This window comes from Lolium perenne, chromosome 6 (assembly GCF_019359855.2).
Source record: "Lolium perenne isolate Kyuss_39 chromosome 6, Kyuss_2.0, whole genome shotgun sequence".
Taxonomy (NCBI): domain Eukaryota; kingdom Viridiplantae; phylum Streptophyta; class Magnoliopsida; order Poales; family Poaceae; genus Lolium; species Lolium perenne.
This window is the reverse complement of record NC_067249.2, coordinates 261106124-261132991: the sequence shown is the minus strand read 5'-3', so window position 1 is coordinate 261132991 and position 26868 is coordinate 261106124. Positions and strand designations below refer to the sequence as shown.

At 45.3% G+C, this 26868-nt stretch overlaps 3 protein-coding genes across 3 annotated transcripts; all 3 read right to left on the bottom strand.

Annotated features, from left to right (window-relative positions):
- Positions 1 to 5477: 5477 nt before the first annotated feature.
- LOC127309829 (uncharacterized) lies at positions 5478 to 9307 on the bottom strand. The gene is made up of 3 exons (XM_071822543.1): positions 8955 to 9307; positions 6373 to 6491; positions 5478 to 5698 (listed from the first exon to the last, which is right to left on the bottom strand). Exons 1-3 carry the CDS (start codon positions 9305 to 9307, stop codon positions 5478 to 5480), a joined length of 693 nt encoding a protein of 230 aa, XP_071678644.1.
- A 1555-nt stretch (positions 9308 to 10862) lies between these two features.
- Positions 10863 to 14159, bottom strand: LOC127309828 (uncharacterized). The gene is made up of 3 exons (XM_051340551.2): positions 13684 to 14159; positions 12428 to 12641; positions 10863 to 12054 (listed from the first exon to the last, which is right to left on the bottom strand). Exons 1-3 carry the CDS (start codon positions 14022 to 14024, stop codon positions 11200 to 11202), a joined length of 1410 nt encoding a protein of 469 aa, XP_051196511.1. The 5' UTR covers positions 14025 to 14159; the 3' UTR covers positions 10863 to 11199.
- Positions 14160 to 23350: 9191 nt separating this feature from the next.
- On the bottom strand, positions 23351 to 26868 carry LOC127309827 (uncharacterized). Its single transcript, XM_051340550.2, has 4 exons — positions 26516 to 26868; positions 24685 to 24951; positions 24517 to 24595; positions 23351 to 24409 (listed from the first exon to the last, which is right to left on the bottom strand). Exons 1-4 carry the CDS (start codon positions 26866 to 26868, stop codon positions 23612 to 23614), a joined length of 1497 nt encoding a protein of 498 aa, XP_051196510.1. The 3' UTR covers positions 23351 to 23611.

The window sequence follows — 26868 nt, the reverse complement described above, 5'->3', positions numbered from 1 at the left end:
ACCCACCAAGCCCGTCGGGCCATCGGGCCGCGGGCCAGGCCGTAGTGTTAAACGCTGTTTTCGGGCTACCCAGGCCCGGCCCGGCCCGGTAGTCGGGCCAACATTTCTCGGCCTAGGCTCGAGTTTTTCGGGCTAGGCTTCGGGCCGGGCCTCGGGCCGGGCTGCCCATGGCCAGGTATGCTGCCAAGCCAGCAATATGGACTTCCTGCTAGCAGGAACAAAATGAGGGAACCACCAGAAGAATTGAGTGAATTTTCCAGGCCTGCCAGTTGCTCCAATGACCATAGCAACAGTGCTCCACACATACTTTGCTGCTACACATTCAAAAAAGAGGTGCGATATGGTTTCATTTTGATGACAAAACTGACAGTTTAGCAGATTGTCGTTAGTTGCAATTGCATTATGCCAGATAAGTCATAGCCATATTTTTATCTTCAGAGGAATCTTACTTTTTCACAAATGTTTGAAAGATCTATCTGTCCCATTTCTGCATAGGTGATTGTACATAGATTTCAGAGAGTCAATCCCATTTTCTGTCCATTTTGAGAAAGGTTTATCTCTTGCCTGGGATAGAACTGTTTGTCTCACAATATCCAGCAGGCCAAGAACTTGACCAGCTAATCCTGGAGATAGATATCTCCTAAAAGAGAAGTTCGAACCAAGAGCAGCACCATCAGTAACTGTAATATTTTGTTCATTGCAGTTGTGAAAGATTTCAGGAAAAGACTCTTTGAAAGGAATACTCCCACACCAAGCATCCTGCCAAAAACTTGTCATTCTCCCATCTCCCACTTGCATTCTTTTGCCAGAAAGAAAAATATCTCTTACTTTTTGCATATCTATCCAAGGGGAGAGTCACCTAGTCTATTTTTTGAGCAGAAGACACCAGAACCTCTCAGATATTTTCTACTCATAAAATCATGCCAATGACTATTGGTAGATTTAATTTTCTACCACAACTTGCACATAAGACTGATGTTAAATTTAACATGTCGGTGTCGTCTTCTTCGTTCCGTCGTTGCCATCCATCGGCCTTTCCGCCTCCGCCTCCGCCTCCGCCTCCGCCGAGGTGCTGAGCTTTCGCCCGGAAGCATCCTCACACCACGCACGGAGAACTTAGCCACCCGCAGCCTCCGAGGTAGGTTTCCGAAACAAGATCTGTGAGCTACCAAAGCCGAAGTGCCGCCAACCCCACGAACCCCCATCGTCCGCTCCATGCCATCCCCATGACCGAAGAGTGAGACCACCACCATCGCAACGTTGCCCGCCGTAGAGCCAACCGTGCAGTCCGCCTTCCAGGGCCGCCACCCCGGCATCCCACGAGCTCGAGCCCATGGCCTAGCCAACATGCGGCAACACCGGCGGATTGGACAGGGCATGCCAACACCATAGCTAACAGTCATCATGGTCAACGCCAGCTAGGGGAGGGGATCTGCCCTCCGGCACACAAGGTGCCCGCCGTCCGGGCGCATTAGCAATGCCAATTAGGCCTAGATCATGCCCCAATTAGACGTTCCACCGCGCTACTACGCCCACATCGCTGGTGCCATCCAACTGCAGCTCCGTGTCGAGCCAACCCTTGCCGCCACCGGCCAGACCACCATGTGTTCGGCAGATGCCAAGAGCGGGGTCACCGTGACCTCACTCCTCGCAAGACGGCCCAGGCCGAGACCACACACCGCCGCAAAGGAGCACCACCACCGCAACGCCCGGGGACATAGCTGCACCATAACTGATGCCCCCACGCCGCCGATCAAGGCCGTCACTTTGTCGGCATCCAAGAACTCACCTTTGACCGCCAGCAAGGACATCCAGCGACCCGCCCGAGCAAGATAGGGGACGTACGTAGAGCTGCCCGGGCCGCCAGATTTGGGTCCACCTGGCCCATACCTAGATCCAACCGCAGGCAGCCCGGAGAGTGCCCCGCCGACGGTGGCCCTGCCCAGGGCCTCTTGGCCTGGGACAGGGCCCACAAGGCCCAGATCGGGACCCAACTAGCCCATCATGCGCCGAGCCGCCAGCCTGCTCCCTCCATCGCCGCGCTCCGCCGCCTGCCCTGGCCTCGCGTTGCGCCGCCACCGCCTTCGCCTAGAGCCGCCTCAGCCATGCCTTACTGCCCCGCCGCCGAACCGAGTCCCCGACGCCCCGAAGAGCACCGCCGTCAGCCATGTCTACCCCGTGCCGGCGGTACCGCGCGCGGGTGAGGAAGAGCCCACCGCCGGCGGGACCGCGTGGGCTTTGCCCGCGCGGTGCTGGCGGCAGCGGGGAGGAGAGGAGGAGGGAAGTGGAGCGAAACGTTTCGTCCTTTCACCAGCCGATTTGATTTGATTTGTGCCCCAGTGCTAAAATCATTGTTCCTGGGTTGCTTGCTTTCTTGCTTGTGGTTCGGATTTAAGAAAAAAATCAATATAGCTAGAAAAGGAATCGACAACACAGTTGTTGGGTAAGATTAAGAGTACAGATTCATGATTGCATATAGTTAGCTCGGATTCATCCAATATTGATTTTCTAATCATAAGAAAATAAAAGCAAATTGCACCACATTAATTGAACAGGAAAACTGAACTGATTGTATTCCATATCAGAGAGATAGTACTTTTTTTTCCGAAATGGGGTGCCCCTGCCTCTGCATCACAGTACATAATTATTACAACTTATGGATCACTTGGAGTCTCAACATGGATAAGCCATCTAAAAAAAAAGCTAGAAGAAAAAAGCGATGTAGCATCATGGTGTGAGCCTTTTCTCAGACCGTCAACCGCGTTGGCTGTAGAAATCTCGTGCGACCGTCGCCAAACGGTTGCACCCAATATCCATGTCCCGACGTTCCTCCACCGGTTGCAGGAAGGACCACATATGGATCCAATGAGTGACTAAAGGGATAACCTGCATAAAGATGGGAAACTCCTTTTGTTAAATATAAAATCATTACGGACTATCCATATAGCCCACAATAAAGCGTACACACCGACTCTAATGTGGCCTTTATCTTTTTTTTCACCCCATTTAACCAATTTCCAAACAAATTTGAGACACTAGAAGGATGAGGTAAATTAAACGTCATATAAATAATCCTCCAAATGATTTTGGCAAAGGGACATGAAAAGAACAAATGTTGTATTGTTTCATCTTGATCACAAAAACTACATTTAGTGCATCCATGCCAATTCCGTTTGCTAAAATTGTCTTTGGTCAATATAACTTTCTTATGTAGGAACCACATTAAAATTCTGATTTGGAACCTTGATGTTCCAAATATATTTCTTCAGATAACATGTGTGTCCATTAAGCAAGTCTGTGTACAGAGATTTAACACTGAACACACCAGAAGTAGTTATCGACCACCTAAAAGCATCTTCCACATCCGTCAATTGAAACATCATGAGGCGGGTAACTAAATGGACCCATATATCCCATTTGTTCCCTGATAAAACATATATTGGTTACATACGTTGCATGATGTGCATGAGATTCTTTTTTTTTTTTTTTTGCGAAAACACCCCCAGATCTATTAGCCACAGCTCAGGTTACAACACACCCCATACAACACAGAAATTACAAGGAAGTCCTTGGGGCAGAGCTCTACTGCAGCCATCGACGCGGAGCGGAGACGCGCCGCCGCACCACCATGCCCGCTCCCTCCTGGAGCCGGCGAAGCCTTGGTATCTTCCGGCGGTATCAACGCGGACGGGAAGTCGCCGCTCTCAGCCGCAACGTGCTCGCACGACGAAGACGAAGAAAAGCAGAGTTGAACCGAAGCGTGGAGGTCGCCTCCCTCACCGGCCGGCGAAGAAGACGAAGACCTGGGGCCGCTCCACCTGCAAAGCAGGCCTTCCAGGCTCCACGACGAGGACGGAGACAACCTCGTCGCCACGGAGACGGAGCCAGAAGACCGGAAGACCAAACCGTGGACACCGCCTCCGGCACGATGTCCACGCACGGCCACTGCACAGACCGAGGGATCCACAGATCCCCGGCCACCAAAAGACACGCGAGCCACGGCGAGGTCCCATTGGACGCCGACGCAGAAGGGGGAGCTCACGGACACCACACACCACGCCGACGACATCACCGCCTCCACAACGCCGCCGACCGGGACGAAACCTACCCCTACCCTATTCACAGGCCGAGATCCGGGGTTCCCCCACCCTCCCGCCGCCGGAGCGGCCGGCGGAGGGGGAGGGAACCCGCGGCTCTCCGGCGGAAGCGGTGGAAACCCTGGGTCGCCCTCGATTCGCCACAGAACACTGTTCACGGGGAGGGGAAAGGGAGACCTCTACGACGCGCGATGTGCATGAGATTCGATAGGATCCTTGCATGAGATTCTATCTACAAGGATCCTATCGATAGAATAGGGACAGGAAGGTGAGACTACAACGGTTTCAAAAGGTACGCGACAACGTGTGTTCAACAACATTCTGATTCAGAAGAACAAAAGGTTTACCTGAAAATTACAAAGACAAGGAAAGATAGTAAGATACTGAGGTATGAAGAACATAGACAAATCAAGATCAAGTGAAAATAGGGAAAAGTATGTCTTAGTCCAAATTTGCACCTAAGTTATTAGTTAGTTCAACTACCAAGAAATAGTAACCAAGAACAAAATGACGCCTCAATTCTTCGAACGGCAGCAAGGGAAAATCCCTGGTAAGAGTCAAAGATGATAAGGACAGGGGAGCATTGTCCGTATAGTTGCCCATCGGTTTCCATTTCTAGAAACCAGATGTCTGCTACAAGGGCAATTCTTAAGACCGTAGCTTCTATTCAGCTGAAGTCGAGAACGTGATGGTTGGGAGAGCTCGCAGCCTGGCACACACATGAACACAAGAACAGGAGAAAATTCTGATTTGTGCCGCATGCTTAGTGTGGCTTTTCTCCTCTCTTTCCGTAAAAACAATACATAGAACCCAATGGGTAAATCCTCAACGTGAATGCACACGCCTATGCGGATATGCCATGCAACGCGTCTAGCAAGGCGACGCGTGATTGACCCAACAGAAGAGGCAAACATGCCAAAAGAAAACCAAAAGGAAAGCAAAAGACAGAGCTTCCTTTTATTTGATTTGATGTAAACCTGTAGCGTTGAGACGACGATCATGTGTTGTGTTGCAATCTCTTCTCACTCTCTCGTTTTTGTGTAGAACAAAAGAGTAGGAGAGAGACACGACACAGGAGTTTTGCGCTGCGTGCAACAACTGCAGCTTTTCTTGTTTCTCTCCATTTATTCCATCTGTAACAAACTCATAGACCGAGTCGCTCGTGCACCGGACTCATTGCCATGACCTCAGATTGTGCCATCCCATGTCAAAGCAACATGCTAAATCTAGTTACAAACTAGGACATGTGCGAACAGACTCGTGAACACGCCTGACTTATTCTCCTATTGAAAGAAACTAACGTTGCAACTTAACTGAAGAAAAACCAGCCTGTTGCGGACAACAGGACTACGTGAACGGTACTTCGTCATGAGCTTGTCTTCAGGATTGAGTTACAGAGATTGGTAAATTATATGTATTGACACTAGTATAGATGCCATCCTTGTGGAATGTAGTAACTTCTTCTCCATTGGTCAGAACATCGTTTTGGGAGTACGAGTAGGGAACATCACATGAAGCGCGCATTGTAACAAATTTTGCTATGACTGTTTTCCCCGGAGGCACTGTATAATCCTGTGTTACAGTTATTTCTTCTGAACCACCTTCTGGTTTACGAGAGAGTTTAACTTCTCAACCCTCTACGGTTGGAACATAGGCGAAATTTTTGTCAATAGTTGTGATGTATGAGACAACCGCTTCCCATGTAGTCACAACCTCTTTTTTCGCCTTGAAGGGAAATGTTCCTGTCTGCTCTGAAGTAGTGTAATTGGTATATTGATGAGTGTCCACGGCAATGGTTTCATGTTTATAAATCCTAGCTTCATCGTAGTGGAAAATGAAATCAGAGATCTCTCGACGAACAACTGGCTCTTCTAACACAAAGCGTGCCCAAATCGATTTGGTATCCGCGCTAGCACTGAGGTAGCTTATCCCCTCATAATTTAACCTGTTGCAGAATTTGTGGTTGCCCAAATTTTGAAGTGAAATTTGGCCATCACCAGTGATCACCTTGAATACCATGTCAGGGTTCTGGTCCTTGCTTTGAGCCAATGTACCATCAGCCGAGACCCAATCCGATGACCGCCGACTCCAAAACCCCCTTTGTCAGTCTTTATTAAGACCGTGCCATCATCATTGGTGTGAATACTATGAGCCACACCTTCGTTTTTAATATCTTGTGTGTCAAATTTCAGCCATGTGTCCACATGTCGGAGATAAAATCCATTGTCGCTCTTTAAAGCAACTAATGTAGGCAATTCATTCTTACGCAACAAACCAATGACAGTGAAGGACGATTCTGCATTCTTATGAAATTGCAAGTAGGGTTTGGATATATCAAACACGGGAACCATGGTAGCATATCCTCCCTTTGATCCACTTTGAGCAATTCGAATCCTGTAACCATGTAAATGAATGATTTTAAGGGATGTGGAGAAATAGGTCTTTTAACTAGTACTAGCAACAAGTAACATAATTTAAGAAAGGGATGTTGCAAAGAAGGGAAAATGCAACTCGGCTCATGGGTGCATATGAACTCGTTGTGTGAAAATAAATTTTAAAATATCAAAACATTCTAAAATAAACTTTTACATGTATCTAAGCATTCTATGTTCGCAAACAAGTTTTCGGGAAAAAGAGTATTTTTTATGTTCCGTGTAAAAAAATAAGTTTTGATGCTCCAACACAACTATGTGTAAGACATTTTTTTGTCTTTTTTATATAGAACTTATCAAATTATGTTTTCTCATGAAAACTTGTGTACGAACATAGAATGTCAAGATGTACACCTAAAATTTTATTTCCAATTTTTTTAATATTTTAATATTTGTTTTTTAATTATTTTAGGTGCATATGCACCTACGAGCCAAAACACCACCTCCGCAAAGAAGTTGTAACAAAATCATTGAACACGCGTGTAAGACACATACATATAAAATTCACACCATGATCATAAATCTATTTTTGCAGCAACATTTTTTGGACAAGTATTTTAATGAAATCCAGTAACAAGAAAGTTGGCATATGAACCTTAAAGGTGCTCACCGTAACAAGAAACGGCATTTCTTTAAGATTGGTTGCATTATAATGAAGTGATGAACGAGAGATATGAAGGTGTATGAATTGCTGGTGTAGATAAGGCTTTGTGCATAAGAGCATTTCCACCGGCGGCCCCGATAGTGCTTTGGGGCCGGCGTGGTTTTTTTGGCTCGCACCGGTGCGTCCCAAATGGCGCTGGTATTTTTCGAGCCCAATAGAATCATCGGCATCCCCGTGCTGGCTCCTTGTCGAAGGGTGCGAATCGGTCTCGCCGGCGCCTCGCGGCACGAAAGAAAACGAGCGTGGGATCCACCTGGCAGCCAGCCACACCGATTTCCCACCTTCTACCCACGCCCGAGTCGACTCCCACCCCTCTAGATCGCCACCATTACCGCCGCGCCCCCTGCTTGCAATAGATACCGCTGCCTATCAGGTACCCTGCTCTCACTTGGTCTGAGTCTCAGATGTGGGAGGTGATGAACGCTTGTGTGATAATGCACACCATGATCATTAAGAGCGAGCGCGACGAACCTGTGTAGGATGATCAACCATTTGATTATCAAGGACCACTTGCTTAGGTAGAGCATGTATTTCAAGAATTTGCCGGTTTTCTTCATATGAAATTCGAGATGCAGGTGTCCATGTACAACTTAAGGCGGATCTAGCTATGCATTTGTGGACGAGGAGAGGAACCGCCAACAATGCATAATTTTATTTATATTTGTGTGATTGTATGTTTTGTTTGGTTTTATAAATAATTTAAGTACTATTTGTTTGATTGATTGTATGAATAATTAAAGTACTATTTATTTGATTGCATGAACAATTTAAGTTATATTTGTGTGATTGTATGAATTATTGAATATAGTATGAATAAAATGCGATTGATATTTTGTTTCAAAATATTGTAAAAAGAAGAAAAAAATTGGGGGCCATCGTTTGGGAGGCGCCGGTGAGCGTCCACAAAATAGAGGATGCACTGTCGGCGCTCCATAGAGCAGTACCAACGACCCTACCGGTGACTATATAAGACGCGCTGGTGGAGATGCTCTAAGAAGGAGGGAATGAAAGCAAATGTGGAAAACATGATATTACCGGGATTAAATATGCACTCCTTGGGGTGCTTAGCGAAGAGTTCTATCTGCACAACTTTTGATGGGAAGTTAGAATACATTTATTTTATGGCTAAGATGGAAATTGAATGTCCAACGTGGCACGAACTTTTCATATTGGTATAGTAGCTTTTGGATTTGCATATCTGTTGAAACGCAGAGGATGAAATTTTTGGTGGCAAAGAATAAGTCCATAAATAGGTTGTGAATGATGACCTAGTTGGCTCGAGAGACGAAAGGAGGAGCATCGTGGCAGGTTATTGTCACTCTAAGGCAAACCACGTCAATATGAGTTCTGTTCGCTTGAGTTCATTTCACTTGAGTTCGAATATGAATTATTAATGCATTAAATTTTAGCATCGTCTTACACATTTGTTATTGTTATTTATCAAATATGAATTAAAATGAATGAACTTTTGCATTCTCCTTAGTAATTTATGTATGGAATCTATGCTTTGGGCAACAAAATTACTAAAATGAATCCTAAATTTGGACAGGGTAGTCATGGTGCTAAGTATGAGGATGAGAAATATTGTGATAATAACTAAATACTGTTGTTTCCAAAGAAAAATCTATATAGTCGTTCCGACGAATAGAGGATGTCATTGTGTCCAGATACATCCAAATTTAGATAAATCTAAGACATCCTTATCCATGCGAAGGTGTACCACACTATATATGCCAACGGTGATGGGTTTACTTAACCAACCTTATGCTGTTTTCGTTGCCCTCGACAGGGATGGGCTCGAAGAGCGTGCACGACTCCCTGGACAGGTCCTCGTGCGGCTCGTCGGCGGCGCTCACGTATCGGCGGTCGTCGTCGCTGTCGGCCACGAGCACCCAGTACGCGTTGTTGTAGCAGTACCTGATGTGCACGAGGCCTTGGTGCTCCTTGGACGGCTCCAGGAAGAACCGAGCGCGCGCGTTCCCGGCGGTGGTGTCGGCGCTGGCCTCGATTCGGATGCCGCCGTGTCGTGCGTGGTGCACGGGCTGCAGGAACTTGCCGTTGTGCTCCGCCCGCAGAGCGAAGCACTCCGACGATGCCAACAGATGAGGAAGCATTTTGAACTAACACTGTTTGTGGGTAGTGCTAGCTTTGGTTTGCTCTCGATCAAGTTCTGGTGCATGTGGCTGTGCTGGATCGGTGTAGACAGTCTGGTGCCAATGCATCACCACACTATAGCCTCGCCACGTCAGCTCTCACCCCCACTCTCACCCCACTCTCACCCCACGGTGCCAGTGCACGGGCTATAGTGCCATCTCTCACTTCCTCTCTCCTCTCTATCGCCTCCCTACCGCCCCCACTAGCACCGCTATCGCCCCTCTCTCACCTCGCTGTCGCCCCCAACGCGGGCGGTAGCCGGGCGGCAGCAGGCGGTAGCGCCCGGCGCCAGCCCCAGCGCCCCGCACTAGCGTCCCGCCCCACTCCCGCCCCACTCCCGCCCCAAACCGGGCGCTAGCGCCTCCACTCCCGCCCCCATTGGCACCAGCCTTATATAGGAGGCCTCCTAGAACAGCACTGCCAGCTGCCTACCGCGTGTCCACTCGCCATGCAACCAACCGACGATCGTGATCCTCCGGGTCACCGCTCGCGCCATCTGCCTAATGCGTGGCCACTGGCCATGCAACTAGGGTTGCAAGGCGGCTTCCGGTCTAGTGCATTTTATACTATCACGTCGTGTTTTGTGGGTTGCAAGTTGGCATCTGGTGCATTTTATGCTATCACATTATGTTTTGTGAGCCTGACATATCCTACACTTGCAACCCTAAACAGACGATCTGTGGGTTTCATATCACTGTGTTGTCATTGGCAAGATCAAGCTATTGCCAGACCTACATTTACAAGACACTGGCATGATCAAATTGCAATGATTTCCCAATTTCTCAAATTGGGGAGTGCACTCATTTGATAGACCAACATTGCATTTCCTAAATTGAGAAATCTTCAATCCACATGTACTAGCTTGATAATCTAACCTACAATGTGAGAATCTAACCTACAATCAACATTTCAGCCATAGCGACCCTCTGGCCGCTCACCGGAGAAAGCTAAATTAATGGTGGTTTCCGCCGCAAATTCTAACCGCTACCAAAATCTAGGAGAATCGGGACTTACCGTGGAGGAACGCTTCGAGACCGTGAACGAGCCGCCGGAGTCCGGGAAGAAAACACGCGATAGTTGCAGACGGCAGCCGGAGGGGTGAAAATCCCGCTTCCAAATCAAGTAGTTTAGTTATGCTTTTCAGCGGTTCAGTTCAAAAGGTTCATTCCAAAAGGTTCTATCGGTTGGTGATTGTTCACAACTAACCGATTAGTTAGTTCTACTAAGAAGTAGTACTTCATCAAATCTTTGGACGATAAAGAGGGAAAACCCTTAGTTGGGGTCGAAGAAAATATCGACGGTGGGAGCATGGTCACTGTCGAATCGCGTAGCGCACGGTCTTTATTTATTCATTACTATTTTATAAGAAGGGGTTTGCCTCTTGGTTTAAATTACGAATTTGCAACAAGAGTAATGTTGAAACAAGCTCCAGTTTCAACTCATGCGTAGTGGCTTGGAGAGCAAATTTGCATAAGAACACAAGACAGAGAACTCGCACGATTTGTGCCGCACAATTATTGTAGCTTTTCTTCTCTCTTTTCTTTTATTATTCAGGAGCAAAAGGTCACAATTACAATACATAATAACACTCACTGATTGCAGCTCCATCTTGTCGTGCCATCCCACGATCCGAAGGTGGGGGACTGGGCAACTGACAACACAACGCCTCGATGTGAATGTGCACATCTCAGGCTTACATACATGCGACCCATGCAACACGTTTAGCATGGTGACATAACAGACCAAGTGAAAAAATAGGAGTACTACTACGTGCAGCTTAACTCTAAACACCAAGATTATTCCGACAACAAACATTAAAAAAAGAGCATCAGTTAGAGCTTATTCACCAGTATTATCCTCCTAGCTTTCTGATCTCCTCTTCATCATCAGTGACAGTGAAGTGGAGATCGTAGTTATTGGCAATAGTATAGATGCCATCGTCGTGGATGGTAATAACTTCTTCTCCGGTGGTTAGAACATCTGTTTGCTTATATGAGTAGGGAACATCACGCGAAGCTCTCATTGCATGAAATGTTCCTGCAACTTTAGTTCCCGGAGGAATATAATACTCCTCTATTACGGTTACTTCATCCATACTTTTTTCAGATGTTGTCTTGGACAGTGATACCGTGGCTTCACGGGAAGTTGGCGTCAAGGGGCCCAAGTTGAATATCGACTTCTGGCCTCTCTTCAATGAAACCTTTGTTTCCCATGTACTAACCATTTCTACTTTCTTGGCGAAAGAAAATGTGGCCTTCACCTCTCTGCTGGTTTTGTTATTGCGAGTAATAGTGACAGCATTGGTAGGCTCTTTGTTATAAATCCTTGCTTCATCCAAGTGGAACTTGACAACACTGATCTCACTTTCTTTAACTGGCACTTCCAACTTCAGCTTTGACCATTGCGATATGGAATCATCGCAAGCAGAGAGGACATCCCCAGGACTAATACTTCTGCAGAATTTGTTGTTGCCCAGATTCCGGAGTGCAACGAAGCCATCCCCAGTGACCACCTCGAACCATGAGTTAGGGTCATTGTCGTCTTCTTGTACCAACTGAATCGTGTTATCCGTGAAGCGCCTCAAAAAACCTCCAGTGCTGGACATTATACGGACCGACCCATCAGCATTGGCGAAAGTAGTGAAAATCGCTCTTGCATCTTTGATTTCTCTCATCTGAAATCGTATATTCTTTTGCAATACGACCATCTTCAGAAGAGACGGGACCAACAGAATGGGAACAACTATATGAAGTGTCATAAGTCCAACAGTTGCCTTTGTGCCCAGGGGCCTTAGGGCATGTACATTGGTTTAGACGGATGCTGTCTGTAATACTGCTCCATGTCATCTATAGACAATGATACAGACAGTGTATACAATAGTCTGTCTGTAAGTTATCTATTTTTAGTCATAGCTACATGTGAGTATAAGTTATAGACACCCTTCATATAACAGCAAAAATGGTGTCTGTAAGCTGTCTGTAAGAAGCCTACAGACTGTCTGTAACTTTACAGACAACCTCCTTCTCTCTCCTCATTCTCTTTCCTCCACATCACCAAAATCACCTATAACTACCTTTTACAGACAGCTGAGTCATCACCATTGTACATGCCCTTATGCTGAGGTACTTGTCGTTGATGCCTTTGAAAGCAACGTGCTTAGGCAATTCTTGTGGGAAACTAACAGTAAAATTGTCACACTTGTTTCCGTGATCATCTCCATCATCTAATTGCATGTAGGTTTTAGCACCAATGGACACGACACAAGCAAATTTTTGTAGGCCACAATGGAGGAACCTGTTATTATTGTGTAAAAGAAACAAATAACTGTAAGATCTGAAAAAACGTACTTAGGGCATGTACATTGGTTTAGACAGATGGTGTCTGTAGTACTAATACATGTCATATATAGACGATACTATAGACAATGTGTACAACAGTCTGTCTGTAAGTTGTCTATTTTTAGCCATAACCATATGTGAGTATAAGTTACAGAGACCCTCCATACAATAGCAAAATCGCAGTCTGTAAGCTGTCTGTAAGAATGCTACAGACTGTCTGTAACTTTACAGACAGCCTCACTCTCTCTCCTCATTCTCTTTCCTCCACATCATCAAAATCACATATAACTCCCACTTACAGACAGCTTAGTCAGCACCATTGTACATGCCCTTAGCTTCCCATACTATATATAGAAGGATGGTAAAGTGTTGCTTCAACGCACACCGCTTAGGAAACACCATAATTTAGACCCGCCAAAACTGCCGCTAACAATTTCTCCCTCAATGCAATTATTTATTTTCATGTCAGCATAGCACCAATGAGGCAGTAGCCCACACCAGATTATATAGTACTGGGTATCAACTTGGGCGTAAAGTAATTGTACATATTTTGCTAGTCATGGTATCAACCAACGTTATAGTCTGTCTCGTCCATTGTTCAGGATATGCTAGGTGCAACCAACGTTATACCCTCATAGAGTAAGATTCTATTAATTAATTACAAAAAATGAATATTTTCTCTCGCAAATCACTTGCCTGGTCCACACTACAGTTTAACTAAATCTCATTTATAATGATTCCTTTTTTGTTTGCCATTGTCCCTCCATTTGTGATTTTTATATATCTTCAGTCAAAAAATTGAGATTTTGATAATTAGTATCGTTTTAAATATTTAGATTCTTGGAAGCTTAAAAATCATGATATACCACAAAAAAAAATCTAGGAAATTATATCTTTCTTGGATTTGATACATGCACGAGAATTATACGGGAAAAGGAACCGAGACAAAAGTTTTGCAACCGGCGTACGAGGTAACGATGTAAGGAAACATAACTAACCTGATGGAGTTGTCATTGTCCTTGACAGGGAGTGCCTGAAACAAGGTGCATGATGTGGGCTTGGACATGTCGTCCTTTGGTTCATCTGCGGTGCCGATGATCCAGCGGCCGCTGTCCTGCACGGGCACCCAGTATTTGTTGTTGTAGCAGGACCTAACATGCAGGAACCCTCCTTTCCGCGATGGCTCCACGAAGAACCAAGCTCGCGGATCTGCGATGATGGTGCCTGCGCTTGCCTCAATGCGGCTCCCGCCATCCTCGCGGTACACGGACTGCAGGTACTTGCCGTTGACCTCTGTTCGGAAAGCGAAGAATTTCGATGATGCCAACACAGGAAGCATCCTGATCAATCCCCTTAATTTGTGTGTGCTTAATTGCCTCAATGGTGCTCTCTCGAGCTCTCTCTGTGGCTGGGCTCGCGATTTCTAGCTAGGAGGCCTGCTCAGATCTCACACAACTTCTTTATGTACCCTAAAATGATGCTTCGTCTGCAATCGGTAGCTACATGGAATCCACCCTTTTATATAGGTCTAGTTCTAGATCGATGATTCATTCATAGTTACCTATGATTGCCAAGTTGTTTTTAACAGCTAACATTAATTCTAAAGAATACTCCACTGGAACAATTTAGGTACTCAACTGGGCCACTACTAACAGCACATTTGGGTACTCCACTGGGTCAGGTGGACCTCTGCAGGTGTTATGGAAATGGTTGCTTTGGATCATTGTTTCAGCGTTGTTTCGGGAAGTTGACCGACGCGCTCGGGTGAACGGGTTCTGTGGCATGCTCCAGGTGGATAGACACAATTTCAATCTTTATTTTAGCGTTGTTTTAATGGGTTGACCAGGGTGGGTCGACTTGTGAGTAGCGTTTTGATATTTGTATTAGCGTTGTCCTGGGGAGTTGCCCGGCGCGGGTGAATGCGTCCTGGTCAGCATGCTCTGGGGTGGAGAGGCACGGTTTCGATATTTGTTTCAGAGTACACGATGCTTCGTCTGCAATCGGTAGCTACATGGAACCCGTCATGTTTATCTTGATCTAATTCTGGATCGATGATTCATTCATAGTCAACTCCTCGCTTTTAACAGCTAAAATTAATTCTAAAGAATACTCCACTGGAGCACTAACAACACATTTAGGTACTCCATGGTAGGTACCGAGTTGGGTTAACTTGTTAGTGGCACTGTTTTCATATGCAGGGAAGAGGATTCATCTGCAATCGGCAAATGGTTGGCCAGGTTTTTAACCGAGGATGGTGTATGGCAGACCTTGTTGAGGAGGAAGTATGTAGGCTCAAAAGCGATTTCCCAGGTAATTTGGAAACCCGGGGATTCTCACTTTTGGGCTGGCATTATGGCAACCAAGAAGCACTTCTTCCCATATGAGTCATTTACCATTAGAGATGGGTCGGAGATACGGTTCTGGGAGGATAGATGGTTGGGTGCAACCACGCTCCGGGAACAGTATCCAGCTCTATACAGGATCGTACGTCATAAGGATGTTACTCTCCAGAGTGTGATGGAAACCTCTCCACCAAATATGACATTCAGGCGCGATGTAATCGGTCCCCGGTTAACCTCTTGGAATGAGTTGCTAGAAAGATTAGCTTCAATCCAACTAGTTCAAGGGAAAGATATCTTCCGCTGGCAACTCACTAAGAATGGTATATTTTCAGTAAGATCCATGTATGAAGCGTTATTTGAACCTGTTCAACCGGTTGTGAATAATAAAAACATTTGGAAGCTGAGGATACCACTTAAAACGAAGGTGTTCGCTTGGTACCTACGTCGCGGTGTTATCCTCACCAAAGATAACCTTGCAAAGCGAAACTGGCATGGTTGTAAGAAATGTGTCTTCTGTCATGAAGACGAGACAATAAAACATCTCTTCTTCCATTGTCAATTCGCAAGAGCTATACGGTCAATCATTCAGATAGGATCTACCTTATACCCACCACGAAGCATTGCTAATATTTTTGGCAATTGGCTAAATGGGGTTGAGGTTAGGTATAAGAGCCTTATCAGGGTGGGAGCGATTGCCGTTATATGGTCGCTATGGCTATGTAGAAATGACAAGGTTTTTAATGACAAAAATTCTTCTCTTATGCAGGTAATCTACCGGTGTACGGCCTTGCTCCGTTCATGGTCGTCGCTTGAGCGATTGGAGGACCGAGACCTCTTTACGGAGGCGTCTACACGGTTGGAGAATTCGGCCAAGGAGTTTATTACCCAACATGGGTGGCTGCATAGTCGGAGGATTGCAGCTTCTCCACCTTGATGCGCGTTTCGCGTATTCGCTTTTATATTATTTATATTTTGAACTTGTTCTTGTGTACTCGTGTGTGAACGGCTGTGTGCATCTTGGTTATGCAGAGACCGGGTGTATTACGTCGACTATGAAGTAATAAAGCGCTCTTTTTCGAAAAAAATCTGCAATCGGCCTGTTGTCATTTCGGAGTTGGTTCGAGGATGGCCAGCAAGTTGCGATTTCTAGGAGGCCTGCTAAGATCTCACACAACCTTTTTACCCTGTTTTGTGATCTAAATTCTGTATCGGGAATTCATCCGGTAGTCAACTCTGCGGTCGCTTTTAGCAACCAAAATAAACTTTTGTGAGTGGTGATCTAATTATAGATGAATAATACTCCATATACTATATGTATCCACTTGGCAATTGCTGACAACTGAAATGTTCTCTTGAGATTATAGTGTGAAGATTGCAGACGAACCATCTGGATGGATGAGCCTCCACGCGAAGTACAGCTCTGCGTTGACAATGATCAAGTTGTGTTGCAGCGACTGGTCGCGGTTTAGGAAAGAAATTAATGATGCATGGTCGAATGTCGGCTAGTTTTCACCAAAACTAGGGCGCTCTAGCTAGAGCGCTTCAACAAGAGGTGAATCTCTATAAGACTACTCATAGTGGGAGTAAGACTACCCACAATGGGAGTATCATAGGTAGTATCATGCATTACATGCATGCAAAATGCTGATGTGGCAGTGCAATTAAGGATGTGAGAGAGTGTACTAGTATCATAGGTAGATACCGTATCATAGCACATACTACTAGAAAAAATAATGTCAAGTAAATCTTGTACACACATTTGCATTGAGATTCTACAAAACAATTAATATATGGAGACTATGATACTACTATATGATACCATGCATTGTGAAGATAGTAACATGTAGTAGTATCATACGCATGATACTTCCATATGATACTTTGTGACTAGTCTAACTTCACTAGTAACTAAGTGTCCAACTCAGCAAATTTGCTTATGTGGCAGTGAGTTAATGAAGAGAGAGGAGGATGGAGTAACATAGCTAGTTACTGTAACATCACACTTCTCAAGATACAATGAGTCTATAAGCTAATTAATGAAGACATATATGATACTACTAGTTTGATGTTACTAACCACTACTACCTCCGTTTCAAGGAATAAGGCGCCCTCATTTTACGAGTTTTTTGTTTGACCAAGAATTACTTCAAATAGGTAAGGAATATTTGTATGAAATTAGTATCATTAAAAAGTGTTTTTCAATACGAATCCAACGATGCTAATTATATATAATATAATCAAAATTTTGTTGTTTAATTTTTATGGTCAAAGTTCGTCTTGAAATACGCGTGCGCCTTATTCCTTGAAACGGAGGTAGTATGAAGATAGTAACATAGAGTAGTAACATGTGCATGTTACTACTCTATGTTACTTCCCACTATGACTAGTCTAAGAACATATCTAGTGATACCATACCTTATTTAATACCATGATACCACTCTTTAAAATTTAAATTGTAAATGTCAAAAAATTCGGAACCAAAATTTTGGGTGTTCACAAGATGTGTGTTTACATACCTTGTAATTTTCATAACCAAATTCGAAATATCCTTAGAGAAACAAAAAAGAGAAATCCAGCATGAATAGAGTCACATAAAGACAAAAACACAAAATGCCACTATTCACACAACATTTGTCTTTTTTGTTTCTCTTTGTGTATTTTAAATTTGGATCTGAAAATTTTAGACAGTGTAAATACACATCTTGTGAATAACCACAAATTTATTGTAATTTTTTTCACTTACAAATTTAAATTTTGTGAAGTGGTATCATAGTATCATGTGAGGTGTGGTATCACTAAATATTTTCCCGAATCTCTATCTCTACAGTTGTGGCAAAGCGTGGAGAATCAAGGTTGTGATCCGGAACTTCTGGACACACTCGGCCTCGACGGCCTGGAATCTCCGGATGTAACACATACTGTCCTAGGCGCTAAGTTCAACCCGGAAGAGCCAAGAGAGCTCATTTCCCCCCTTCCCCCTCTCGTGAGTCTACAGTAACTTGAGAGCCCTTCTTTTTCGCCGGCTCCCCTCTCCCTTTGCTCCGGCGGCCTCGCCGGCCGGAGTGACTGGGAGAGGGGAGGCCGGTCCCCCTCTGTATATAGTAGCCTAGGAGTAGTTTATGTTCCCTTTGTGGTGTCTGGCGATATGCCGGCGGACGGAGAGCTCCCGGCGTTTCCAAGCGGCGCTGGGCGGCCGGTGAAGGAGATCTGGATGGTGGCAGCGGCGTGGTGCTGGTGATCACTGCTCAATCTTCTTCTTTCCCCGTCCAAGAATAAGCTTGAAGAAGCTGTCACAGCCCTAGATCTTGGATTTGGGGCCATGGCTGCTGCTATCTGCAGATCTGCGGCGGCGGCCCGTGGTTGGTGCCTCATGCTCGATACTCGCTGTGGTGGCGAGAACGGCAGCAAGGCCCTTCCACGGATCTGTCTTCTCCTCGATCTATGCCAGGGGAGTTTGCAAGCTTCTCGTCGGAGGACTTCCACGGTGCCACTGTCGTCGTACCTAATGGCCGAAGGGCGGCCCCTCCACCCTTGGAGGTTCATCACGGCGCCGCTATCGCCGTACTCGTTGGCCGTAGGGCGGCCCCTCCATCCTGAGGTGACGACGCTCGTACTTCGTCCTCAGGTCTTCCTCAACCTCCAATCATCTAGACGGAGGCTCAATAGCATCGTCGGAGATAGCTTCCGCCTACATGCCCCAAGTGGTTCTGTCCCCGGTGGCATGGAGGTTGGCTCCGGCGACCTCGACGGCGGTGGATCTGGAACTGGCCTGGACCGCGTTTCCTTTTTTCAGTATAAGGTCCTTAGTGCAAAATGCTTGGATCGATTTGTAATTTCTCTTTTCTTCAGGACCCTTTATGTAATTTGTACTGCCACCGCTGATATGTCAACAAAGCTCTAGGTCCTTCGGGACATCTCCTGTTCAAAAAAAAAAAACCCCGGAAGAGCCAAGTTTAATTGAACACGAGAGTGCATGCTTTTGATTCGGACAAAAATGATGTTGCCGCATTTCAGTTACTTCAACTGGAACAATACGTATTACATAAACCATGGCGGCAGCGGCTTGTAAGAAGAACATAGCTTGTGTCTCGATTATTAACAAAAAAAAATCAAAAAAGTGAAATTCAATAAAGACATTATTATCGTGAGTAAATCTAGGAACGAACAGCAAGTTGCATGTGACAGAGGAAATTCTAAGAATATTTTTTTATTCAATTTCCTAGAGGTATGTGTAAGAAGGGATGCCTAGCCAATATAAGATATATGCCTATATACATGTTCCATTAGCTTTATGGACCATGTCATGAGTCATGACCCTCGTAGGGCTCCCGATCAGAGATCATGTCCATCTCACTCGTCAGGTGATCAATGCCTCCCATGTCCATGTACCGGGTGGCATCGACATGATATGATGGAGTGTGCCCTTGTGTCACCATTTCCACTGGATGCTCATTACCTTTGTCGTTGTTGCTAATGTCTAAGATGTCATTTTTGAAGTGTCGGTGGCAGCCAGACATGATGTGGCCTTCAATGCCTAGCTGGCACCACTGTGCTCCACAAGACGAACAACACACGCGGCCGCCCGCCTCCAGTGGTGATGTTGGGGTTGCTGCTACGGGTTGAGATCTTACCCCCGCCAGGGGACGGCACGGTGGGGTGGTATATGGGCTTGCCCATACGGTAGTATGCCGCATTGGCAGAGTAGACCTCGGTCGAGCGGCGTGGAGATGTGTTGTTCCGTCCCAAGCATACAGATCACGTAGCTGAATCAGGGTATCATGGCCGTTGATGTTCTCTAGGAGTGAGTCATTGTCCGGCCCGAGTATGTAGGAGTTAAGTTCCTCACCGCAAAGAGGCTAGCCAATGGAGGCAATGTATCCGCTAAACCCTTGACCTTGTTGAAGAAGGCGGTGATCGAGAGACCGTGCTTTGATATTGCCAAGTTGTGTGTGAATCACCATGGACCGGTCCATGGACTATGAGGATAAACTCGTCTCAAGTGAAGCCAAATCATCTTGAGATGTAGCGGCAAACATCACCAAACTGGCGACATCCTCAGTGAGAGAGATTACTGGATAACCGAGAGGATCGCCCAATCCTACGCCAGGTAAAACAAAGAAGGGCACGATAGAGTACCACCGATGAATCCCTCGAGGTAATGATTGCGAAGGAGATGTAGCACCTGTGCATGCTAATATAGATGGTTTTCCAGGGAGAGTTTCACCAGGATGAGATGCACGAAGTGGAACAACCGTTGGGACACCGGGCCGACCGCTAGTGGCGTAGCCCAATTTCGTGGTTATGCAGAATAGTGTATACCACGACAGTAGCTTAACCTAGCAAGCTTGGGCAGCCCATTTGGATGGCAAAGATATTGATGAAGTTGGGTGGCCCAGTTGCTAGAAGGTGTAGGCCCAAACCGTCTAAGGAAGGTGCAAGCCAGATTCCAAAAGGTTTGGAATGAAGGAATACTTTTAGTATAAGTGTGCATTGACTTGAACTCCATAGTCCGTTAGGTCTTTATCTCTATCAAATCCTACGCCATGGCGCCTTTATAAGCCGGCCTAAGGACATCCTTTAGGTCACGAGATAATTCGCAATACACATCATTTTGTGCTATTCTAGTGAATTATAGCAGGATGTAGCGATCCTCCGTCGATGGGATGTGAACCTAGGTAAACCATCTAGTTACACCATCCCAAGCATCACATTGTCTAGTTCCACTACTAACCCCAAGTCGTGAGTACCCCTCATGGCATTGTCGTTGACAAGGCAACGACACTTGGCGACCATCACGAGGCTATCTATAGCGACATATGGGGTCGAGTTTCATGCGGAAGCACTTGGAGGCATCAGCGGTACCATGGTGGTCGACCTGGTTGTTTACTTCGGCAGCACACCATTCATCGCGGCGGATACCTTCACAACGGCTTCCTACAACTTTGTCGCCTACACCGTCATCCCGTTCATCGGCATCGACATCCTTGACGGCTTTACATCTTGCCTCGGTCCAGAGACGACCATGTTCATACAGCAAACATACAAAACGATATTGTTTTTTTCACAATAGGCACTGATTGAATGCTGGTGTATGGACGTGAATTTAGTGTACCGGGCACCGGTGTGCTCTTCTTTTGAAAAAACTGAAATTTGTACTTTTGAGTTCAAAAAATTTCTAAAATTTATTTGGGAGATATGTATACATGATTCATATATCCCATGCGAAGTTTCGGTAGAAAACTCGTTGTGTTTTGGGCTATAGGGAAAACAATCTGACAGTATATAGGGCCACAGGGGTGACATATCACATAAGAGTATTTTTGTCGGAAATTTGTCTTTTTTGGATTTACCTGAGTATAACTTATTTGTAAACGAAATTTTGGGCGTACAATCTCGATGCATATATCTTGGTACTTTATTTTTTGCAGATTGTTTGGAGACCGAAAAGTGTGAGTTTCATTTTTTTCAGAAAACCGCCTCACTAGTGCTCAAGAGCACGGATGAGTTTCGTGACTAAACAATTTTTTTAACTGGTTCTTTTCATGCAGATTTACTTGCAGCACATAAGCACACAGCATGTGAGCACTCAACAATGAGAGCTATATACTTGATTATTATTGTGTCAACCAATTTAGGGATTTGAGAAAAGTTAGCACTGGCATTGTCACAGTTTTTTTTTAATAAAGGGCGCTTTCATTAGTTTAGAAGCATTGTCACAGTTACGTACCAGGAGACAATAACATTGGAGAAAATGTCGGGGAATTTCGGAGATCCAAACACTCTTATATCGTTTGGGGGACTTGTTCTTGGAGCGGCTTTGCGTAGGTAGAGACGGGAGAGGAGTTTTTTTTTTTTGACGTTTTGCTTCAGCCTAACAGCAGGATACGAGGGTGCTGCTGTATGCCGAGCTGGTCGGCGCGGAAGCCGGTTGCCGCACACCCCGCGCCCGGATTACTAAACTGGGCCGCAGCCCAACATCAGGTAAGCTGGTTTTTTCTTTTTCGTTTCTTTTTTTTTTCTGTTGTTTGTTTTCTTTTTTAAAAGAATCTTTTTTAAAAATCTGAACATTTGTAAAAATTTTAAAAAAATCAAATTAAAAATAAATCACTTTTTAAAAAATCTGAACATTTTCAGATTTGAACATTTTTTAATTTGAACAAAAAATGTATTTTTTTCTATGAACAATTTCCGAATTTGAACATTTCTAAATTTGAACAAAATTTATATTTGAACAATTTTCGAATTTGAACGATTTTCATATTATAACAATTTTCAAATTTGAACAAAATTCAAATTTGAACAAATTTTGAATATGAACGATTTTCATATTTGAACAAATTTTGAATTTAAACAGTTTTCATATTTGAACAGTTTTCGAATTTTCGTAATTCTCAAATTTGACGTTTTTCGAATAAAAACTTTTCTAATTTGAACAAAAGAAAAAATAAACAGAAAGAAAAAGAAAATAAAACAGAAAACGGAAAAAGAAAAAAGGAAAAAAAAAAAGAGAAACGAAAGCGAAAAAGTTAAATGGGCCAGGCCCAATACCCGACCAGGGGTGTGCGGCAACCCGCATCGGCACCGACCTGGTCGGTGTATAGGACTGGCCGGATACGATACAGAGCCTCTTCCCGAGCAGAAGCAGCAAGAGAAGGCCCATCCGAAATCTCATCCGGGTATTGGGCCAAAATGGGCTTCCCTTGGAAGTTTAACTCTTCGGCGTTGTCTTCTTCTTTCCTACGTTGCCATTCATCGCCCTGCCCGCCTCCGCATGTACTATTCCCCGCCGCGGCGCCGCCGGTAGTCACCTGCTAGCGCACCCATCCACCCGTGGGCGCCTGGGCGGCGCCACCGTGAAGACATGATGGGGCGGGAAACTCACCTCGCGCAGTCCGCGCGCGCGTTTCCGCGACCGATGCGTGCAGACTCCAGTAGTGACAGCATCCTACATCTGTGATCTGGCCAACAGGTAATCTCTGCGATTATGATTATTTTTCTTCATTGAAATGAACTCCCGCCGAATCTACCGATACTTCATAATATGGGCGTTAATATTTGAAGAGATGACTAGAAGAAAGCACTCATGAAAAAATTCTCAAGGTAGCTCATGGATCAGGATAGACTTATAGATAGATGCTGACGAATGACTCTATGTATGAAGCGTTCATACTTCTTAGCTTTGCTTGTGGTTGGATTTTAGTTTTAGACTTTTGATTCAATGCTCGATATAAAATAAAGGAAGGCATGCCCTTTTTTAACATGGAATGCACACTTAATAACGGAGGGGTAAAATAATTCAGTTACGCCGATTCACACAATTCCATCGTGTCAACAACACTGACCCACGCCCAAGTTAACAAGACAGAATTAGCACCGATCCATCCAAGACTACACATACATATATTTGTGATGACAACACTGACGTCTAGCATGGTGACGTGATAGACCCAACAGAAAAAGAAAGCACATGCATGCTGCTACGAAGTAGAAGTGCTACTAAGTGCAGAGTGACTCTGAACACCCAGATTATTCCAACAACAAACATCAAAAGAAAGGAGCATCAACTAGAGCTTATTCACCAGTACTATCCCCCTAGATTTATGATCTCCTCTCTGTCATCAGTGACACAGAAGTGGAAATTATAGTTATTGGCAACAGTATAGATGCCATCGTTGTGGATGGTAGTAACTTCTTCTCCGGTGGTCAGAACATCTGTTTGCTTGTATGAGTAGGGAACATCACACGAAGCTCTCATTGCATGAAATGTTCCTGCAGCTGTAGTTTTCGGAGGAATAAAATAATCCTCTGTTACCATTGCTTCATCCGTATTGTTTTGAGATGTTGGTCTGGACAGTGATACAGTAGCTTCAGCGGAAGTTCTAACATGTCCACCTGTTATGACTAGCACCAATGGACCCAAGGTGAACTTGGCCTTGACGCCTATATTGAATGAACCACTGGTTACCCATGTACTAACCATCTCTACTTTCTTGGTGAAAGAAAAGGTGACTTTGATCTCTCCGCTGGTGTCGTTTCTTCGAGTAACAGTGACAACATTCATAATCTTTTTGTTATAAATCTTTGCTTCATCTAAGTTGAACTTGACATCACTGACCTCACGGCTTTTAACTGGCACTTCCAACTTCAGCTTTGCCCATTTCGATATGGAATCGTCGGAAGCACCGAGGACATTCTCTTCACCAATACTTCTACAGAATTTGTTGTTGCCCAGATTCCTGAGTGCAATGAAGCCATCCCTAGTGACCACCTCGAACAATGAGTCAGGGTCGTTGTCGTCTTGCTGTACCAACGGAGTCAAAATCATATCAGTCGAGTTGCGCCTCCAAAACACCCAGCACTGGACTTTATACGGACCGTCCCATCAGCATTGATGAAGGTAGTGAAAATCGCTCTTGCATCTTTGATTTTTTTCATCTGAAATCGTAGCAAATTTTGACAAAAAACCATTGTAGTAGTCGGGAGAATTACTTCGTAAATAACAATCTGAAGTATGATAAGGCTCAGTTCTTTTGGCGGCTTCTCCAAGAAGCTGCCCTCCCCCAGCTTCCTGGGGAAGCCACCCCCAAAATTTAGGAAGGCTTCCGAAATAGTCTAGCCTAGACTAGTCCGAAAGCCTCCCAAAATTTTGGTGGCGGCTTCTCCAGGAAGCTGGGGGAGGGCAGCTTCTCGGAGAAGCCGCCAAAAGAACTGAGCCTAAGTCCAATATTATCCAGTGTGCTGAGGGGCTTTATACTAAGGTACTTGTCGTTGTCCCCTCTGAAAGCAACGTGCTTTGGAAATTCTTGTGGGAAACCAAAATTGACAGACTTGTTTTCTTGATCATCTCCATCATCTAATTGCATATAGGTTTTATCACCAATGGACACGACGCAAGCAAATTTTTGTTTGCCAGAATGGAGGAACCTGTTATTATTTATGTAAAAGAAACAGACAATTGTAAGATCTGACCAGATAAAGAAATAGATATTTATAATAAAGGTCACGTTTTGCTTCAACATACACCGTTTAGGAAAGTTCATAATTTAGACCCACCAAAATTGCTAGTACAAATTTCCCTCTCAATGAAACGATCCATTTTCATGTCACGAGATCTGCGGTGGGAGCGACCCGATTGGCGGCACAAGATCTGCTTCGAGCACCGGCAAGGCCGGCGGCAAGAAGTGGCGGGAGAGACCCGGCTGGCGGCACAAGATATGCGGCGAGCACTGGCGGCAGCAACGAGAGCTCCAGCATGGCGACAACGACAGGATCTCCGGCGCGGTCACATCTCTAGGCATCTCGCCGCCATTGTGTTTTTTACGTCGCGGTGTTGCTCCTCCGCCAGCTCGTTTCTACTGAAATACCACACTATCAAAATACATATATTACAACCGTGTTTCATACTTTCATTTACCCGTAGCATTGTGCACTTAGGAAACCTCAAGAAAATACGGATCGGAAAGATTACTGTAATCCCAAGCGAGCCCTAAGCCGCTCTCCTGTTCGACCTAGCCCGGCCACTGGTAAACCCTGATCTTCTGCCACTGCAACAGTAGAAGAAGCGAGACGGATATAGGTGGTGGACCCAAATTTTTCATCAAGCCTAAACGTACTGTAAGCCCGTCCAAATTTTCATCAAAATAGGGCGTGTGACCGAGCTTAGGGACGGTTAGATTCGCCTATGCTCGAGGGTAAGACAAGTGAGAGTATGACCGAATATTCAAGCCTGAGTTTCGTTGGAGGAACAGGTAGTATTCCCACTTGTCTTTAACGAACCTGCCCTCGCGTAAATCAATTAGGAGACGCAAATTCACGATCTACCTTGCTGTAGCTCATGAATCAGAAAGAAAATTCTGCATCGCTCTTGCCATTCTATTGTTGACAATCTACAGGCCGTCGCTAGCTGCTCCCTTGCATACTAATGGATGCATCGCGCAACGATGAAGGTCAGCGCCTCCTTCACTGCTCATGGAAGCCATCACGCATCTGCAGCCTCCGTGTCTGGGCGTGCGCACTGCCGCGTAGAAGCTCCTCTACCATCATGGGTCTTGGATTTGGGTTTCGGCGAGCTACTCTCGCCCTACCCTCTCTAGCTGGATGCCACAGTACCCCTTCGGGGTTTACAATGTTTTAGGGCTGGGATCTATGTAAGCACAAGCCTCTAATGCGTTACTTGGCTCTATTCTGCCAAGATTGATGGACTTAACTAAAACGTGATTGTAATGAACTATTGTCTTCCTAATTAATATATGCAGAAGTTCAAAAGGAAAGTTTTGGGATTTGTGATTATTATTTTTGGTCTAAATACTTAGATTCTTGGAAGCTTAAAAATCGTGATATATATAGGTTTATCTCGAAAAAGATATTTCTATGAAAGTATAATTTTGTGGGTTTTTACACATGCACGGGAAGTATGCGGGAAAAGGAACCGAGGCAAAAGATTTGCTACCGGCGTACGAGTAAAGGTAAGTAGGTATGGAAACTTAACCTGATGGAGTTGTCATTGTCCTTGCCAGGGAGTGCCTGAAACAAGGTGCATGAGGGGCTGGACAGGTCCTCCTCCGGTTCATCTGCGGTGCCGATGATCCAGCAGCTCCTGCCGCTGTCCTGCACCTGCACGGGCGCCCAGTATTTGTTGTTGTAGCAGCACTGGACGTGCATGAGGCCTTCTTCTTCCTCCGACCGCTCCACCATGAAGCGAGTGCGCGCATTTGCCTCGACCCCGCCGCTGGCCTCGATGTGATTCCCGGCGGCGTTCTTGCGGTACACGGACTGCAGGTACTTGCCGTTGTGCTCTGCCCGGAAAGCAAAGAATTTTGAGGACGTGAACGCAGGAAGCAT